The 19,019-nt window shown below is 46.5% G+C and overlaps 1 protein-coding gene and 1 pseudogene across 3 annotated transcripts; both read left to right on the top strand.

Moving 5' to 3' along the window:
- The first annotated feature begins 555 nt into the window (after positions 1–555).
- NEIL2 (nei like DNA glycosylase 2) lies at positions 556–13,086 on the top strand. 3 transcript variants are annotated; one of them, XM_019032848.4, is made up of 5 exons: positions 556–736; positions 2,392–2,531; positions 5,536–5,888; positions 8,949–9,145; positions 11,704–13,086. In XM_019032848.4, the coding sequence occupies exons 1-5, from the start codon at positions 637–639 to the stop codon at positions 12,012–12,014; spliced, it is 1,101 nt and encodes a 366-aa protein (XP_018888393.4). In that variant the 5' UTR covers positions 556–636; the 3' UTR covers positions 12,015–13,086. The 3 variants fall into 3 exon arrangements, with proteins under 3 accessions (XP_018888393.4, XP_004046699.4, XP_018888394.3); XM_019032849.4 differs by lacking the exon at positions 556–736 and adding an exon at positions 759–1,280; XM_004046651.5 differs by lacking the exon at positions 2,392–2,531 and having other exon boundaries at positions 607–736.
- An 87-nt stretch (positions 13,087–13,173) lies between these two features.
- LOC134759058 (activated RNA polymerase II transcriptional coactivator p15-like) lies at positions 13,174–19,019 on the top strand (annotated as a pseudogene).

Genomic DNA, 19,019 nt, shown 5'->3' with positions numbered 1-19,019 from the left:
TGTCCCATTCACACACCCATTGACTTTTCCCTATAACTGTCTCCTTGAGACAAGAAATGTTCCAAAAGGGCCGGGTGCGGTGGCTCACGCCTGTAATCCCACCACTTTGGGAGGCCGAGGAGGACGGCTCACCTGAGATCAGGAGTTCAAGACCAGCCTGGCCAACATGGTGAAACCCGGTATCTACTAAAAATACAAAAATTAGCCGGGCGCCAGTAATCCCAGCTACTCGGGAGGCTGAGGCAGGAGAATGGCTTAAGCCCAGGAGGCGGAGGTTGCAGTGAGCCGAGATTGCGCCACTGCACTCCAGCCTGGGTGACACAGCGAGACTGTCTCCCCCCCCAAAAAAAAAGGTTCCAAGAGCGTCTCTCCAATTTTAGTCCCAGCCTCCACCCTTCTTCCATCCCTGCTTTCACTCCCGACCCTCTAATGCAGCCCTGCCTCCAGCGACCCCCGGGATGGAACCCCTCGCCCACCCACAAAAGAGCAGCCTCGACCTAGACCCACTTTCCAGGGAATGAGCCCTGCGCCTGCGCGCACCCCGCCACCCCCTCCAGGCCGGAGTCCACGCCCACTTGGGGGAGGAGCCCCGTAGCCTCCACCTACAGGGGCGTCCCCTAAGGGGACGGAGGCCGCATGGGCCGCCGCGCCGGGAAATCTCCGCCCCCAGCTGGAGCGGCTGTGCTGGCTGCGCAGCGGTGCTGGGTCGGGTCGAGGTGCCACCCACCCGGAGCCGGTGAGTGCAGCCGCCCGCCCTCCGGTAGATCCGCGGCCTGGCGGAGAAGTCGGGAGGGGACAGGAAGGGAGGGCGGGCCCAGGGCCCTCCTCCGTCTCAGCCGCCTGCGGAGGTGCTGCCCACGCCTGGAGGCCCCCAGTGACCCTCAGACCCGCGTCTGCGCCCCTCTCCCCGCACCCCGAGGCAGAGTTGGGAAAGCAGTGGTCTTAGACCCGCCCCCTCAGGCACTCGGAAGAGAACGGCGGAGACAACCCCTCCTCTTCCCTGGCTGGCGCAGCGCCGGCCTCGAGCTCCTCGGTAGCCGCCGGGCAGGGAGGGCCCGAGGGTGGGCGCGGCATCCTCAGCGACTCTTCGAAGTCCCTTCCGCGTCTCATCTTTCAAGGCTGTTGCAGAGGCGGGTTGCTTCCCACCTGTCCATCTCCATAAAAGTCCCTAAAGGAAATATGCCCACGTGTCCGGAGATTTTCAGGACTTGGTGCATTTCACATGAAGGCTTTTCCAGAAGCTTCCCCGTAGAAGAGGATCAGGCATCCAACTGGTTAAGGTTAGCAGCGTTTGGCACGTCTCCTTCCAGCCTGGCGATTTTGTCAGGATTCCCTGGGGAGTGTCTGGAAAGCCTGATGAGGGGAAATAGTACATCTCAGGGAATCGGCACCAGCGAGTGTAAGATGCGCGTTATTGAATGTGCTGCTGCCGAAACTGTGAGAATGCCGAGATTGTGAGCCGTCCCCTTTTCTGAGATTTTAAAAGTATTCTAAAATGTTTTTTAGAATCACTGAAATATAATAGCTACCCCGTGCCCGATATCTACTTAGTTCTTTTCGATTTTCCTCGTAACTTATAGAGATGCTGGTGCAGGAACAGGTGGTTAGGCAGCTGCCCTGGGTGAGGCTGGGAGTCTCCTCTGCCCGAGCAGCCCGGGTGTACACCACTCAGACTGCCTCATGTAGGCGGCTGTCAGTGGACTGGGATGATTTGGGGCAGGGAGAGTAGAGGTGGCCCTGGGAGCCCTGCGTGGTGGTTAGAACAGAACCACAGTTGTTTGTCGGGGATCAGAGATAACTATCTGTAGCTAAGCCGGGCTTACCTACGTGGCTGGGGGTCTCACTTATGATTCTGAGCTCTGTCCGCGTGTTGGTCGTTTCATGCACACCTCCCCCATGCTACTGTTCGGCGGTCCTGGAGGGCGGCATCTGGTCCCTTCAAAAATGGGAAATAAGTCGGCAGCAGTGGGTCAGAATGGCTGTTTTTTGAGAGCGGGAGGAGGGGAACAGAGAAAGTCAGGAGGTGTTAGAGGTTCACAGTCCAGGCAAAAAGTAACAAAGGCCAGCTCCTGGTGTGGCAGGTGCCGCTCAGGAATAAAGTGGATGGTGCTCATGATGTGCTGCCTAGCACACTGTTGGTGCTTAATAAGTGTTTGCTGCATGAAGAAAGGTAAGAGGGGCTGCCTTTCCTGCTAAGTTTCCCACACCCTGCCACAGCTGGTCTTCTCTATGATCTGACAGCCTCCCAGCCACACTCCCTTTTTGGCCATATTTGCTCTTAAAGTTAGTTGGCAGCAAAAATGGCGCCGTGGAGGATGCTTGGCACCTGTTAAAGATGCTAGAGATAAATGAGCTAAGTCGGTGGCCTCTTTTGCCCATTTCTGCCCACAGGGATGCCAGAAGGGCCGTTGGTGAGGAAATTTCACCGTTTGGTCTCCCCCTTTGTGGGTCAGCAGGTGGTCAAGACAGGGGGCAGCAGTAAGAAGCTACAGCCCGCCAGCCTGCAGTCTCTGTGGCTCCAGGACACCCAGGTGAGGCAATCCTCCTCTGAAGGGCTGGCTCTGTCGCACATCCTGCGCCTCCCCTAGGATTTATCCCCATATGTCTCAGGGTGTCACTTCCCTGAGTCTGGAACCACCAAGCTCGGACTCCATGCAGCTTCGTCTTTCAGTCTCACGTGTCTCAGCCAGAAGTAGATATCGCTGTGGACTGTAGAACTGTAAAGAACACATGTGGATGAGCTGGAGACCCCGATTCAGAGGGTCTGGAGTGCTTCTATTCTCTCCGGCCACAGCTGATGGGCACCTTTGGCTGGGAACTGTGTTCCATTCCCCTGAGCCAGTGGAGAATTAAGGAAAGAGCAGAACTGGCTGGACACGGTGGCTCGCACCTGTAATCCCAGCACTTTGGGAGGCCGAGGTGGGCGGATCACTAGGTCAGGAGTTCAAGACCAGCCTGGCTAACATGATGAAACCCCGTCTCTACTAAAAATGCAAAAATTGGCTGGGTGTGGTGGTGGGCGCCTGTAATCCCAGCTACTCGGGAAGCTGAGGCAGGAGAATTGCTTGAACCCGGGAGGCCGAGATTGTGGTGAGATGAGATTGTGCTACTGCACTCCAGCCTGAGTGACAGAGTGAGACTCCGTCTCAAAAAAAAAAAAAAAAAAGAAAAGAGCAGAACCTTCAGATCTAGGTTCAAACCAGCTCATCCTTCCAGGGGCTCAGGGAGCTCCCTGTTTTCTCACCCCTGCCTCCCTCTCTAGCCTTCTTATCCTGCCCCAAACCTGTCTTCTGATCGATGAAACTGCCTTTGGCTCTTCTTAGTGTTTCTGTCCGTGGTTTTGACTTGCTGCCCCCTGCTCAAGCACTTCTTCCTTTTTCTCCCAACTCTGCCCCTGTTCCCTCAATTTATAATGGTAATTCCTGGTCTTCCAGCTTCCACTTGGCCATTGCATCCTCAGAGAAGCCTGCCCTACCTGCTTTAGGTGGGAAGGAGACTCCATCTCTGTGCTTCCAGGACATCATGTACTTCCTCCTGTTCTTCCCTTTTTACTGAGTTGTTCTGCTTGTTGAGGGGAGAGGACAGATGCAGAGGGCAGGGGCTGCTCCTCGCCAGTATTGTGCCCCGAGCACTTAGCTGAGTGCCGGCAGGTAGGAAGCATGGGTGGTGCCTGCAGATGAACTCACGCGCTCTGCTGCTGCTTAGCCGTGTGCTCTTAAGCATGTTCATCTCATAGCTCTTTCTTCTATTGTAGAATGGAGATAAGCCATTGACCTCTTAAAATTGTTGTTTTAAGTAGACTTTATGCCTGGCACATAACGGGCACTCCGTAAGTACTAGTTCTCTTTCTTCCATCTTGTTCCAATTCCCACTGTTCCATTGGGGATTAAGTTTCCAACACATACTGTTTGAGGAACACATTCAAACCATTGCAGAGCCTTATTCATCTGTTTGCCCTTGGAGCCTAGCACACTGCCAGGCACATTGAATAAGCTTAATTAATGATTAGTGAATTGAAGTGGCTGCAATGTCACAGGAACCCAAAAGAGGGACAGCAGAAATTGCCATAGTTGGAGAGGCTATGAGGACATCCTTACCTAGACATTTTTGACCTAGTAAATGTTTTGTTCATGATGGGCATTTGACAGTTATTTTCATCAGAATTATATCAACACTGGTGAGTTTATACCAAGAAATATTTTCTGCAGCAAATTCTATTATGCCCACTTAAATCCTTGCTCAGTTTTTTTTTTTTTATGTAGGTCAGTTAAACCATTTCTAATATGTGGCAGATAACAATCTGTGCTCAGATTTACAGATAAGCTATTCTGGGATTATTTTGAAAGGTAATGCTCTTTTGGGTAGAGGACTTCAAGATTAATTTGAATACTAATTAACAAGTTAAAGATCATACCAGAACAGTGATCTTTAAGCACGGACCTGTAGTCGTCAAAAAAGTAACACAGGCATTTCCAGTATTAATGCCAGATACTTTGGTTTATACTCCTTGAAAGACTGCCTGAATTTCAGGCTGTGTAGAACTGACTCATCCTGGAATCTAGGCCCACATATTGCATATCAGGAGGTGCAATATGAAAATAAACTCAAAGCAAGGGCCGGGCATGGTGGCTCATGCCTGGAATCCCAACACTTTGGGAGGCCAAGACGGGCAGATCACTTGAGGTGAGGAGTTCGAGACCAGCCTTGCTAACGTGGTGAGACCTGGTCTCTGCTAAATATACAAAAATTAGCTGGGGGTGGTGGTGTGCACCTATAGTCCCAGCTACTTGGGAAGCTGAGGCAAGAGAATTGCTTGAACCCAGGAGATGGAGGCTGCAGTGAGCCAAGATGGTGCCACTACACTCCAGTCTAGGCGAGACTCCATCTGAAAAAAAAAAAAAAAAAAAGGCAGCAGAACATCCTTTAACACACATTTTCTATATTTTCTTCTACCGAAATAATTTTCAGTGAGATGAGGTGGGTCCTTTACCTTGTACGTTTTACAGTGGTGATCTGATTCACTGATCAATTTTTGTTTCAGTATCTAATTTTTATTGATTACAGTTTTCTTATCAAGTCCAATATGCTGGTGGAGGGGGTAGCGAGGGGTACCCAGTTTTACAGAGTGTTGTCTTTAGCTGCTCTGTGTGTGTGCATACCCACGCACTGCTTATTTCTGGCATAGAAAATGTATTACGAATGGAATGAAGGAATGACAACTTATGTTCATTTCTTAGCTACTGCATGAAAAAATTGGGAGCGATTCCCTTCAGGTATTCCAGGGTGGCCTTGCCATCTAGCATGGGTCTGTTTCACTGCCAACTAAGTCTCCTTGCTCCCAGTCACTTTGAAAACCACATGTGAACTGCTCACACCACTGGAGCAAAAGAGCAAAAGGCAGAGCCCAAAGACTTCATTTGGGAAGGCCCCCCATGAGGGGTGAGAAGGAAGACCTTTGCAATAGGATTAATATCTGCATTCCCCAGTTCCCCTCTCTGAGTCTGTAAGGCTTGGATCTCTGTTCATTTTTTATAGGTCCATGGAAAGAAATTATTCCTTAGATTTGATCTAGATGAAGAAATGGGGCCCCCTGGCAGCAGCCCAACACCAGAGCCTCCACAAAAAGAAGTGCAGAAGGAAGGGGCTGCGGACCCAAAGCAGGTCGGGGAGCCCAGCGGGCAGAAGACCCTTGATGGATCCTCACGGTCTGCAGAGCTCGTCCCCCAGGGCGAGGATGATTCTGAGTATTTGGAGAGAGACGCCCCTGCAGGAGATGCTGGGAGGTGGCTGCGTGTCAGCTTTGGTTTGTTTGGCAGCGTTTGGGTGAACGAGTTCTCCAGAGCCAAGAAAGCCAACAAGAGGGGGGACTGGAGGGACCCTTCCCCGAGGTAATGGTGTGGCCATCTGATTCTCATGGGCTCTGATAGTCATAGGGCCCTGCTTGGTGGGGTTTGGGACTTCAGCAGTGGGGACACACTGAGGGCGTCCAGTCTGCCCCCCAGGGCCCTGCTGTCTTGGGGAGAGAGGCCACCTCTGTATCTACCTGTGATAGGAAGTAGATTGTGGTCTGCATGCAGGAGAGGGTTGTGCACCAAGAGGCGGCTGGGAGAAGGGGAGAATTTTCCCAGCAAATGTGGCACTTGAGGGGGGACTGTCCCTGAAGAACATTTTATTGCCTGACTCCTGACTAGTGTGCTTTGAGTTTAGGGACAAGATTTTCCCAGTTTTGTTTTAAGTATATTGTTTGTGTGTTTATTTTTTATTGAGATATAATTAACATTCAATAGAATGCAGATCTTAAGTATTCAGCTTGATGAGTTTTTTTGATTTGTTTTGAGACGGAGTCTTGCTCTGTTGGCCCAGGCTGGAGTGCAGTGGCACGATCTCGCCTCACTGCAACCTCTGCCTCCCAGGTTCAAGCAATTCTCCTGCCTCAGCTTCCGAGGAGCTGGGACTACAGGTGCATGCCATCACACCGGCTAACTTTTGTATTTTTAATAGAGATGGGGTTTCACCATGTTGAACAGGCTGGCTGGTCTGGAACTCCTGGCCTCAAGCGATCTGCCTGCCTCTGCCTCCCAAAGTGCTGGGATTACAGGCGTGAGCCACCATGCTTGGCCCCAGTTTTTATAATCTATGAATGTTGAGATCAACATTTTGTGCATGAGACTCTATCTAGGTTTAGGATATGTCCTCAGTGTCAATTCCCAGATGAGTAATTGCTGGTCAGAGGGAATGCACATTCTTAGGGCTGTACATTTTTCTGGCCTTAGGAAAGTGCTAGCTGAGCTGAAATCTCATGAATGTTAGGTTGTTTGTGTACTTCTTATCAATGTAATGAAGCTTTTGCACAGGAAGTCTGTTTGTTTTTGTGACATGTGTTGCCAGTATTGTTTCAAGTCTGTCCTCTGTCCTTTGATTGTGCTTATGATGCCTCTTGGCATTTGGGATTTTAAATTTTTATATCATCAATGGTGGGTATTTTTCTTGGTTGCTTGTAGGTTTCCCCTTTTGCTAAAAAAAGGCCCCTTCTGCCCCCAGAGAAAGTCACATGCCTTCTATTTTCTGAAGTTTTATAACTTGTAAAAATGTTTAGAAGTGTAGTCTTTATTTGTGGTCTGACGTAGGTACCATAGGATGCTATGGGCTGTAAAAATAACTCAGAGTAGCTTCTGTGGTCTGGAGATTTTGGGCTCACATGACTGGAAGTTCAGAAGGAGGGTGGGCTTTGGGGCTGCCGTTCCAAGGTTCTGGCTTCCTGTTTTTGTGATTCTCCTGGCTTTGTACTTTCCACGCATTGGTTTTGTCCTTAGACCAGCAGCAAGAGGCTACTGCAGCTCCAGGATTTTATTCACACCAAAAAATCCAGAAGAAGAGAAGATCATTTTTAGAAGTTCAGAAGAGGAAACTTTTCTTAGAACCCCCAGCAAACCTGTCATCATCAGGAGCCTGCCCTTTGCTGAGTCCTGGATTAGTCACCAGCTGGAGGCATTGAAATGTGCTCCCCGAAGGAGGCTCACCCCTAGGTTTTCAGATATAGTGCCATAGAGTGAATGTGTATCATGCCATTATTTTTAAATCTCTTTTTACCTGGTTAGGTCTCTTTTTTCATGTACGTGTTTTATGTTTATTTTGCTTTGTCTCTTTTTTCTTTAATAGGCTGGCCTGAGTTTTATCTACTTTGTTGGTCTTTGAAATAAATGCTATTAGCTTGCCAGGTATAGTGACTCCTGTCTGTAATCCCAGCACTTTGGGAGGCTGAGACAGGAGGATCAGTTGAGCCCAGGAGTAAGAGACTAGCCTGGGCAACATAGTGAAGACCCTGTTTGTACAAAAAATAAAATAAAATTAACCGGCTGTGGTGGTGCATACTTGTAGTCCCAGTTACTTGGGAGGCTGAAGTGGGAGGGTAGTTTGAGCCAGGGAGGTTGAGACTGCAGTGAGCTGTGATTGTGCCACTATACTCCAGCCTGGGCAACAGAGCAAGACCCTATTTCCAAATAAATAAATAAATAAATAAAATTAGCTTTATATATCCTTTCTATATGGAAAGGGTATATGGAGTATTGAAAATATTAGGTCGGGTGTGGTGGCTCACACCTGTAATCCAAGCACTTTACGAGGCCGAGGCAGGTGGATCACCTGACGTCAGGAGTTCGAGACCAGCCTGGCCAACATGATGAAACCCCATCTCTACTAAAAGTACAAAAAATTAGCCAGGTGTGGTGGTATACACCTGTAATCCCAGCTACTCGGGAGGCTGAGGCAGGAGAATCGCTTGAACCCGGGATGCAGAGATTGCAGTGAGCCAAGATAGTGCCACTGCACTCCAGCCTGGGCGGCAAGAATGAAACTCCATCTCAAAAAAAAAAAAAATTATAGGTCATAAAAGCATTTAATATGCCTAGCCTACCAAACATCTGGGCTTAGCCTAACCTACCTTATATGTGCTCAGAACAATTACATTAGCCTACAGTTGGGCAAAATCATCTAACACAAAGCTTGTTTTATAAAATGTTGAATATCTCACGTAATTTATTGAATAATGTACTGAAAATGAAGGTTTTATAGGTATTCAAAGTATGGCTTTTACTGAGTGTGCATTGATTTTGTACCATTATAAAATCAAAAATTAAAAATGAACCAGTGTTAACTCAGGGATGTGTGTATGTGTGTATGATCCAACCACAGAGTGTGCTTGGACTATATTGTGGTAACTATGTGGGGATGTGTGTATGTGTGTATGACCCAGCCACAGAGTGTGCTTGGACTGTATTGTAACGATGTGGGGATGTATGTATGTGTGTATGATCCGACCACAGAGTGTGCTCTGACATGTTGTGGTAATGATGTGGGGATGTGTGTATGTGTGTGTGACCCAGCCACAGAGTGTGCTCTGACTATACTGTGGTGACGATGTGTACATATGACCTGTTCTTTCTTCCCAGGTTGGTCCTGCACTTTGGTGGTGGCGGCTTCCTGGCATTTTATAATTGTCAGTTGTCTTGGAGCTCTTCCCCAGTGGTCACACCCACCTGTGACATCCTGTCTGAGAAGTTCCATCGAGGACAAGCCTTAGAAGCTCTAGGCCAGGCTCAGCCTGTCTGCTATACACTGCTGGACCAGAGATACTTCTCAGGGCTAGGTATGATTCATGGGAAAGGGGTGAGTCCACAGAGTTGCTTCATGGAAAAGTCAGTGCTGTGGGAGTCAGAAGACCTGAGGGCCACCCTAGTTGTGCCAGTGTTGTTGGTTTTGAGGTGCCAGTTGCTTAATCTCCTTTCTTTTACTTCCCTTGTTTTTAGACTGAGGGCATTAGATCAGGCAGTTTTTAACTTGTCTCTCTGCTTCAGAATCCACACCCTAACTGTGTTATCAGTTGTGAGCCCTCTGCCAGCAGCGTTGGAGCATCACCTCCTAAAGGGTGGGGTCATGTCTCAGGCACCTCTGTACCCTCCACTGCACAGTGCAGCGCCTGCATGTAGGAGGTGCCTGACCTGTGTCTGTAGGAACTGAAGTCGTGCAGGCTGCTAACGGAGCAGTGAGTGCATGTTCTAAGGGATGCTGCTCTTGGGTGGATGGAGCTTCCTGCCCTGGCCAGGGCACAGAGATGACTCAGTCTACACTGGGTTCTTATGCGACGCGAGTGAAGAAGCTGTTTCCCTCTCTCTATTGCAGTGGCGTGAGCAGTGAAACTGTGAGCATTTCAGGATAGGGAGAAGTGCTGAACAGTTTCAAAAATACATATAACAGCTAATTAGTGGGACTATGACAGCATGCCATTCTTATTACTCACAGCAGGGGAATAATTGTGCCCAAAATTGTCTGCTGAAGCAATCAGGCAGGTTGGTGACAGAGTCACCTCCATATCCAACATATGGCCTTGCTGCCTGCTCACCACCCCTCACGAGGGTCGGAGGGGGCCAGGTGGTATAGAAGGCACTCGCCTTGCATTTTCATGTTAGGACCATGGGAATCCCTGTGCACTCAGGAGCGAAGAGCCGTCGGAAGTGGCTTTTTGGGTATATATGGCAAGAGCTAACAGTAACAGTAGTAATTAATAACGGCCAGTGTTTTCCAAGCAGCTCTGATGTGCCAGGCACACGTTCTTGTCCTTACTGCTGTCCTGTAGGATGGTTATAGTGCTTTTCCCTTCCTTCAGATGAGGAAACTGAAGCAGAGAACACATCGCTAGTAAATGGTGCAGCTGAGATGTGAATCCAGGTATTCTGTCAATGAATTCCGGAGAGACCGATGTGTGTAATGAGGAGTGTGACTATGAGGCTCTTGGAAAGAGCAGGAATTTCCTTCACCCACTCACTCCAAATACACAGACACTCACTTGACCTCTGTCATGCTCACCACCTCTCCTTAAGGAGATCATTGTTTAATGGCCCAGCAAGCACGGACTCAGTCCACTGTGGGTTACTAAAGATTGCAATGAATGCCTGATGGAGCTGAAAGAGTATGGTTGGAACATTCCCAAGAGAGTTACTGATTCTGGAAGGAGGGATCTAGGCTGGCTTCACAGAGAATGAGGCAGGAGTAGAAAAATAATAAGATAACAGCTCCACAAACACTTTCTACATAACAAGCATTATGCTTGGTATTTCATTTATTTTATTTTTTGACACAGGGTCTCTCTCTGTCACCCAGGCCGGAGTGCAGTGGCACAATCACAATCCACTGCAGCCTCAACCTCTGTGGCTCAAGCGATCCCCCTACCTCAGTCTCCTGAGTAGCTGAGACTGCAGGTGCATGACACCACGCCTCAGTAATTTTTAAAATTTTTGTAGAGACAAGTTCTCACTATGTTGCCCAGGCTGGTCTTGAACTTGTGGGCTCAAATGATCCTCCTGCCTCTGCCTCCCAAAGTGCTGGGATTACAGGCATGAGCCACTGTGCCTAGCTATGCTTGACATTTTGTTTTTAATTAAAAAAAAAAAAAATCTTTGAAACAGGGTCTCGCCATGTTGCCCAGGCTGGAGTGCAGTGGCACAATCTCAGATTACTGCAAGCTCCACCTCCCAGGTTCAAGCTATTCTCCTACCTCAGCCATCTGAGTAGCTGCGATTACAGGCAGGTGCCACCATGCCTGGCTAATTTTTGTATTTTTGGTAGAGATGGGGTTTCACCATGTTGTCCAGGCTGATCTTGAACTCCTGGCCTCAAGTGATTCACCCGCCTCTGCCTCCTAAAGTGCTGGGATTATAGGAATGCGCCAGGCCAACATTTTAAATAATAACAACAGTTAATACTTATTGAGTACTCTACATACCAGCCACTGTGCTCAGCATCTTTTGGTGAATTCTCATTTACTGCTCACAAAAACCAGGTAAGCCATCCCTGCCTTACAGATAAGGAAACTGCAGCTAATTGAGGCTGAGGAGCTTGCCAGGGTCACGTGGGTAGGATCTGCTTGAGCTGCAATTCAAGTACAGGCAGTCAGATGCCCGATCCGTTTTTGATAGCCTGTTTGCCATGACGGGCCATGCATGAGTTTCATTTCATCTTCACAGCAACCTTAAAGGTAGGAATTGTCAACTGCATTTTACAGGCAGAGAAGTGGAGTCAGAGATCGCAGACCCGTCCAGGGTCCCACAGGATATGGAAGAGCTGATTTCTGCCTTGTTAACTTTGTGGGTGGTTTCATCATGCCGTGTGTCCTTTGTCCTTCCCTTACCTTCCCCCGCTTTATTTCAGGGAACATCATTAAGAATGAAGCCTTGTACAGAGCTGGGATCCATCCCCTTTCTCTCGGGTCAGTCCTGAGTGCCTCGCGTCGGGAGGTCCTGGTGGATCACGTGGTGGAGTTCAGTACAGCCTGGCTGCAGGGCAAGTTCCAAGGCAGACCGCAGCACACACAGGTCTACCAGAAAGAACAGTGCCCTGCTGGCCACCAGGTCATGAAGGAGGCGTTTGGGCCCGAAGATGGGTTACAGAGGCTCACCTGGTGGTGCCCGCAGTGCCAGCCCCAGTTGTCAGAGGAGCCAGAGCAGTGCCAGTTCTCCTAAGGAGCTGGTGGTGCTCCTCATGGAACCTTGCCGCATGGGGAACCTGACGTCTAAGTGTCCAGAAAGGAGGATGTGGGCAGGGACGGGGTACAGAGGATAGTGTGGGTCAGAGGTGCCAGTAGTATAATATTCATCTCCCTGGAGTTATGTTGAAGGCAGACTTTTCATAGGGTTAGATTTTTTTTATCCTTTTCTAGTTCAGTTAATTCATCCTATTGAATTGCACCATCGTGAAAGATGGGAAAAATCGTGATAATGGGTAAGGGGAAAACTTCCCGGAAGACAATGGGGCAAGGAAAAAGAAAGCCTATGGGAAATGGCTGTGCTCCCAACATAGCTTTGCAGATGATGTGGGGTGTTTTTTTTTTTGGTTTTTGTTTTGAGAGAGAGTCTTGCTCTGTCTCCCAGGCTAGGGTGTAGTGGTGTGATCTTGGCTCACGGCAGCCTTGCCCTCCCAGGCTCAAGCAGTCTTCATTTCAGCCTCCAGAGTAGCTGGGACTACAGGCATGTGATATGATGCCTGGCTGATTTTTGTTTACTTTTTAGAGAGATGGGGTCTTGCCATATTGGCCAGGCTGGTCTTGAACTCCTAACTCAAGCATTCCTCCCACCTTGGCCTCCCAAAATGTTGGGACCACGGGTGTGAGCCACCGCGCCCAGCTAGCTCCTGTGTTTTGTTTTTGTTTTGTAACTTTGGTTGATGTTAAGGCCCTCCATTTTGGAAAGCAGGAAAACAGGATTTTTTTTTTTTTTTATCTTGTTCCCCTGGAGGATCCAGGGATGAGGATAGAGTGGCCTGAGAGCAGTGCTTGGATTCAGCCTCCTGCTGGGTCCTTCCTGCTGGATACAGGCACCAAGAGGCGGGGGTGAAGCAGGGAGCTGCGCCTTCCTGGGGTGCCCGGTGGTGTGTAGAGAAAAGCTGCTTGTTTACTCCTTAAGTCAATGTATTGGTGACTCTTGATATGTTGAACAATTCAGGAATCAAGGGCTGTGGAGAAACTCCCTCAGGTTGTTGGCAACAGGTGAATGAACCTAGAGCGGTGACATGAAAATAAAGCTCACTGTTACTTGCTGTTGTCATCTTTATTTGGTAGTAAAAGGTCTTTAAATACCCAACTATTCATGGAGGTGGCCTCCAGGGCTTACTGGGTTAGCTGAGGAATCTACATAAAAGTAGCAGTGAGAGGAGGTGAGCGCACACCTGCTCCTCTGCCCCAGGTGAACAGAGATGGACTTGACCTCTGTCACCATGATGTCTGCACAGAGATTTGTGAGAGTGAAGCTGAAAACACTGGCTGATATTTCTGGCTTTCCTTTATTCTTCTCTTTTTTTTTTTTTTTTTTTTTTGAGACAGGGTCTCACTCTGTTGCCCAGGCTGGAGTACAGTGGTGTGACCATGGCTCACTGCAGGCTTGACCTCCCGGGCTCAGGTGATCCTTCCACCTCAGCCGCCCTAGTAGCTGGGACTACAGGTGTGTACCACTATGCCTGGCTAATTTTTGTATTTTTGTATAGAGGGAGACTCACCATGTTGTCCCAGGTGGTCTCAAACTGCAGGCCTGAAGTGATCCACTTGCTTCGGCCTCCCAAAATGCTGGGATAACAGGCATGAGTCACCATGCCCGGCCTCCTCTGTCTTAAATGACTGACAGTTGTCAACAGTGCAGAGAGCCACTTGATGGCAGACCAAGTCTCTTGTACTGAAGGCTCCTCCCGCACGGGGTGCTCTCCCTGTGTCGAGGGCTGTGTCTCCCCCACCCAGTTCTCACCACTTTGCTTACTTCTTGCACATGATCTACAAAACAACACATGAAGATAGGTCCTCACCCTTGTTGTCCTTAAGTTATAGATGAGAAAACGAAAGAGTCTAGAGAGGCTGAGGACCTCGCCTAAGCTCACGCAGTTAACAAGGGCCAGAGCCACACCGGAGTCAGCTCTGGCTGCCGAAATGTGCCCTAGGGGAGGTGACTCAAACAGCAGACTTATTTCTCATAGTTCTGGAGCCTGGGAAGTCCAAGATGAAGGGCTGGCTGACTCAGTTCCTCTGCTAGATCACACTGGGCATTAGGGCTTTATATGTGAATTTTAAGGGAACACAATTCAGTCTGTTACAGGCTACAGAGGAATTTGGGAGAAAGTCCTCAACTTCTCAAAGGTCATCTCCTCCCACTCTTGAAAAAACATACAATAGCTTATAAAAACCTCACTTTCCCTTCCTGAAGGCCTGGATTTAAGAAAAAATGAATAAAACCTCAATTCCAGAATAGACGATGGGAAAATATTGAATAATGGATTTATTTGTATTTAGAAGGGTAGAAGAGCATACTCACGCACTTGTGTGTATATATGCACATATATAAAATATGTAACATCAAAGAATGTGGGCCAGGCGTGGTGGCTTATGCCTGTAATCCCAGCACTTTGGGAGGCAAGGCAGGTGGATAACCTGAGGTCAGGAGTTTGAGACCAGCCTGGCCAACATGGTGAAACCCTGTCTCTACTAAAAATACAAAATTCAACCTGGCGTGGTGGTGGGCGCCTGTAATCCTGGTTACTTGGGAGGCTGAGGCAAGATAATAGCTTTAACTGGGGAGGAAGAGGTTGCAGTGAGCCCAGATCACGCCACTGCAGTCCAGCCTGGGCCACAGAGTGAGAATCTATCTCAAAAAAAAAAAAAAAAAGTGTGTGTGTGTGTACTGAAATGCACCTTTCTAACCCATATGGTTAGGACAAGACTAGGACTCCAGGCATGAGCTGCTGCAAATGAGGCTGAGACCATTTCCTATGAGTGGGTGTCTATAGGACAGTGGGTCCAGGGGCTCCCCAGACGTGGTGGGGACTGAATACCATGGCCTGCGTGTGGTCTGCTCCAACTGGGATTGGTAGAAAGGAAAAGGCAGTTGTGGCGCCGAAAAGGAAGTTGTTGACAAAGAAGCAATGGGGCGGCTGTAGCTGTAGGAGTGGAGAGGGTGAGAGGCGCAGGCCACGGCGGCAGTGGGCTCTGTTTGTGTCAGCTGGCCAACAGTGTGGGCACCGGGGCAAGGAGGAAACACTGGAGCGGCTCAGCTGGCACTGAGCTGAGCAGTGGCAGAGGCCACCGCCTGGCAGATGGGGAAAGGCAGAGTGGGTGAGCGGCCACTGTGTATCACCCCCTGAGGCGTGTTGAGCTCGAGCCTGTGACCACCTGTGCTGTGGAGATGGAGACAATGTAAGTGGGAAGCAGGCCTGGCCTCCCCGTGCCACAGGGACGGGCTGGTCTTAGAGGCACCGATGGGGCAGCTTTCCTAGTAGGAGTCATGATGAGCTAGAGAGGCTCACAGGGTGTCATGGAGCATGAGGAAAGGTGCAGGGAATCCTAGAGAAAGTCTTGTGTTTAAGGAGCAAGACAGGAAGGAGAAACCAGTCAGTGAGATGGGTCAAATGTAAGTGGAGAAAGGAACGTCCAAGGAGAAGCGGGCTGTCGCTATCGTGAATCATGCAGAGATGAAGGCGGGACGATGGAGCAGTGGCCCCTTGGGCTTGGTAGGTGATCAAATTCGAGGTCATGATGACCTTCAGGAGAGCACTGTGTGCAGAGTGCCAGCAGTGGGAAGGGACCGGGTGGGAGGGAGGACGTGGAATGTGAGGGTGGTCTCCCCTGCAGGAAGTTTGGCCTTGGAGGGGATGAAAATGAAGGGCAGGGAGGAGTCGCGAGCGAACAAGCAGGAGGGTGTTCGACTGCTAGAGCCGAGCTAAGCGATGCCTAAATCAAAGGAACTTGTTTCTTCAAGCTCCTCTGGCAAGTGATTCTGACAGTGAGGTTGACAAAAAGTTAAAGAGGAAAAAGCAAGTTGCTCCAGAAAAACCTGTAAAGAAGCAAAAGACAGGTGAAACTTCGAGACCTCTGTCATCTTCTAAACAGAGCGGCAGCAGCAGAGATGATAACAAGTTTCAGATTGGGAAAATGAGGTACGTTAGCGTTGGAGATTTTAAAGGGAAAGTGCTAATTGATACTAGAGAATATTGGATGGATCCTGAAGGTGAAATGAAACCAGGAAGAAAAGGTATTTCTTTAAATCCAGAACAATGGAGCCAGCTGAAGGAACAGATTTCTGTCATTGATGATGCAGTAAGAAAACTGTAAAATCCGAGTCACATAAACAAAACCTGTACTGTTCTAGTTGTTTTAATCTGTCTTTTTACATTGGCTTTTGTTTTCTAAATGTTGTTCTCCAAGCAATTGTATGTTTGGATTGCAGAAGAATTTGTAAGATGAACTTTTTTTTAATGTGCATTATTAAAAATGTTGAGTGAAGCAATTGTCAACTTTATTAAGGAGGATTGCTTTGTGCCCACCACCTAGTGTAAAATAAAATCGAGCAATACAGTCTTAACTGTTGTGGCCTTTTTTGATCATAAGAATTGGTACTGTTTAAGGCCAAAAGTAATAGTTTTTATAAATCTTTTAGTTTCAACTCAGCTTTTACAATAAAAAGGATTTGTATTGCATTGAGTTTATAAACTTTTGGTTTGTGAAATCCATATTTGATCTGTTTTCTTCCAATCAAATGTTTATTTGGAAAGTCAGTGAAACTGTCAAAATGTTATCTCAATAAGATATTTATAATTATATGAGAACTACAATCACCAAATCGACTGTCTTCAGTATTAGCAGATCTAGTATGATAAACAAATGGCTTGTGTGAAAACCGAGCAGGTGTTTGTCATTACCCATAGTGTTCTGTGTAGTTGTTGCTTAGTCTGCAGAAAATAATGAGCTAGATGAGATGTCTGACTTGCTTTCACTTATTAAACATGTTCACCATGGGATGATGTCTGTAACGTCAGATATTGTTAAACTAGACTAGGATTTAATAAAAATTGTGAAAGCTTACTGGCCTAACATTTTATTTTATAATATTGAGTATGAATTATATGTAGCCAGAGATGTCAATAAGGCTTACTGTCAATAGGTAATATGGTTAGTTTGTAGGGAAAAGAGCATATGAGCACATGCTTGTGTATTTCGGCCTTTGCCCCAGTAGAACAGACAATGACATCCTAGTCTTGATGTTACTAAGTTTTAGCAGATACTAGCAAGTGGTTTGTATTTAACCACACCCATGAAGCAGACAGACTGAGGCACAGATTTTAGTGGCTTTGTGGCAATAAATAGGGCATGGTGTTCCTTAGGAAAACAATGTTTATAAAGGGAACTATAACTGAAATTAAAGGAGGTGGCAGTGAAGAGGAAATAATTATCTTCTATCTAAATGATATACATATGATATTTTGAGATTTTTGTAACAGCAGTGGAACACAATTCTGGGCAGAGTAGAAAAAGGAAAGGTTTAAAGACATATAAAAGATTCTTGTTGACAATTTATTTTTGGTAGCAAATCTCAAATGATTACCTGCTATTAAGGGCTGCCATATCAGAGTTTTGCACTATTTTGCTACCAAGTTTGATTCGTACATCTAAAACATTTTGTAGTTGATTGTCAAGGACTTAATTTGAAAATCATTTGCCAGGCCACATAGTTATCAATTTTCTTTCTAGCAGCTATTCTGTTGTATTTTTAAAACATTTTTTAGATGACTTTTTAAAGTCTATTTAGCAGTAACCTTAAGAGGTGCAAATTAGTAAAATAAATCTCTTGTAATTTAGCCTTCATCAAATAATAGGTACCAATGTATTAAAAATATGTGTTTTTTTTTTTTTGCAGCCCCTTGAACCAGAGTAGGTTCGGAGAAACTCCCAAAATTTGTATTTTAGACACGTCATGCTTGATTGGTAACTTCCCTCCTTTTTTGGGGAACATGTTTGTGTCCTATTAACTTAATTGGATAGATTTTTAAGTATTTCTTATTTTTGGCACACAGGATGGTTAGAATACAGAACTTTGATTTTTGGTGTAGATACGGAGAGAATGATGGGTAAATTTCCTAGGTTTATATGAATTTAGGGGGTGTATGCATTTTGAAATGCTATTAACAGATGGTGCTGAAATCTATTGCCTACATGTTTTCTAGCTCTTTAGCATTATGTTAATGAAGCCTCCATATAAGGAGTGTTTCTCTGGCACAGTTGGTAAGTTGACTGCTAACTTCATTTAAATGTGTTACTGGATATGCAGTATACTGAAATTATTGATCTTTTTTGTGTATAGGAAAAGAGAAGTGGGTTAAAAGAAGCAAATTAACTTGTTCTGAAAAGAAAGTATAGATTAATTTTGTTTTCTGTTTAAATTTTATCTCCTTGGTAAGACTTTTTTTCCAAGGCAGAAAGCTTGGCATTTTTAGGCATAGATCCCTTACCTTATAATGTCAAAATGAATTTAATTCCAGCACTCAGGTTTTTCCCTTTAACAGACTCTATGTGTATCAGGGCTTTCTAATGGGTTTTTCCTCTTTGTTTTTAAAATGTGAGCAGCTTTTGACCAATTTCCAGTGCTCTTAGCATTTTACTTAAAGAACAACCACTAAAAAGAAAAACTTCGTAATTTGATTGTCTTTGGCTTTGCTTTATTAGTGTCTAAGAACTTAAGAATACTCCTACCTCATTAGCTACTCAAGATGCTGTGACGATCAAATCTATTCTACATAATGTGTTTAGAAACAAAGACTTGGGTGAAAAATGAAATAAGTATATTCTGACTTGGCTATTGAGGGTAAAAAGAAAGAATTAAGTATTAAGTGTTCCTTGTAGGAGATACGTTAGTAGAATACTATAAAAGTTTGAAATTTTTAAAAAGTACTAATATTTAGGTATCCTGAAATTATTTGCAGTTCATTTTTTATGGAAATTAATCCAGTGAATCACGCAAAAGTTTTTTTTTTAAATGGTGTTTTTCCAGATCAACTCTAGGGTAAACATTCACATAATCACAAATATGCAATTCTGTAATTGTGAAATGCCTGTATGTTTTGTTTTCATACATCTTCCTTGGAGATGTCTGAATATAATACTCCATCTATGAATATTTTAAATGTTGAAATAAAAGTAAGAAATGTGAAAAAAAAAA

This window comes from Gorilla gorilla, chromosome 7, assembly GCF_029281585.2.
Source record: "Gorilla gorilla gorilla isolate KB3781 chromosome 7, NHGRI_mGorGor1-v2.1_pri, whole genome shotgun sequence".
NCBI classification, from domain to species: domain Eukaryota; kingdom Metazoa; phylum Chordata; class Mammalia; order Primates; family Hominidae; genus Gorilla; species Gorilla gorilla.
Note: the sequence above shows the minus strand (reverse complement) of the source record. Positions and strands in the feature narration are given on the sequence as shown.

What these genes read in the sequence shown, in the direction of transcription:
- NEIL2 (XM_019032848.4), top strand. Translation starts at nt 637, where the DNA reads ATGGGCCGCCGCGCCGGGAAATCTCCGCCCCCAGCTGGAGCGGCTGTG. An exon ending in GTGCCACCCACCCGGAGCCG is followed by an intron (nt 737 to 2,391) that starts GTGAGTGCAGCC and finishes TTCTGCCCACAG; the next exon opens with GGATGCCAGAAGGGCCGTTG. An exon ending in GAGATACTTCTCAGGGCTAG is followed by an intron (nt 9,146 to 11,703) that starts GTATGATTCATG and finishes GCTTTATTTCAG; the next exon opens with GGAACATCATTAAGAATGAA.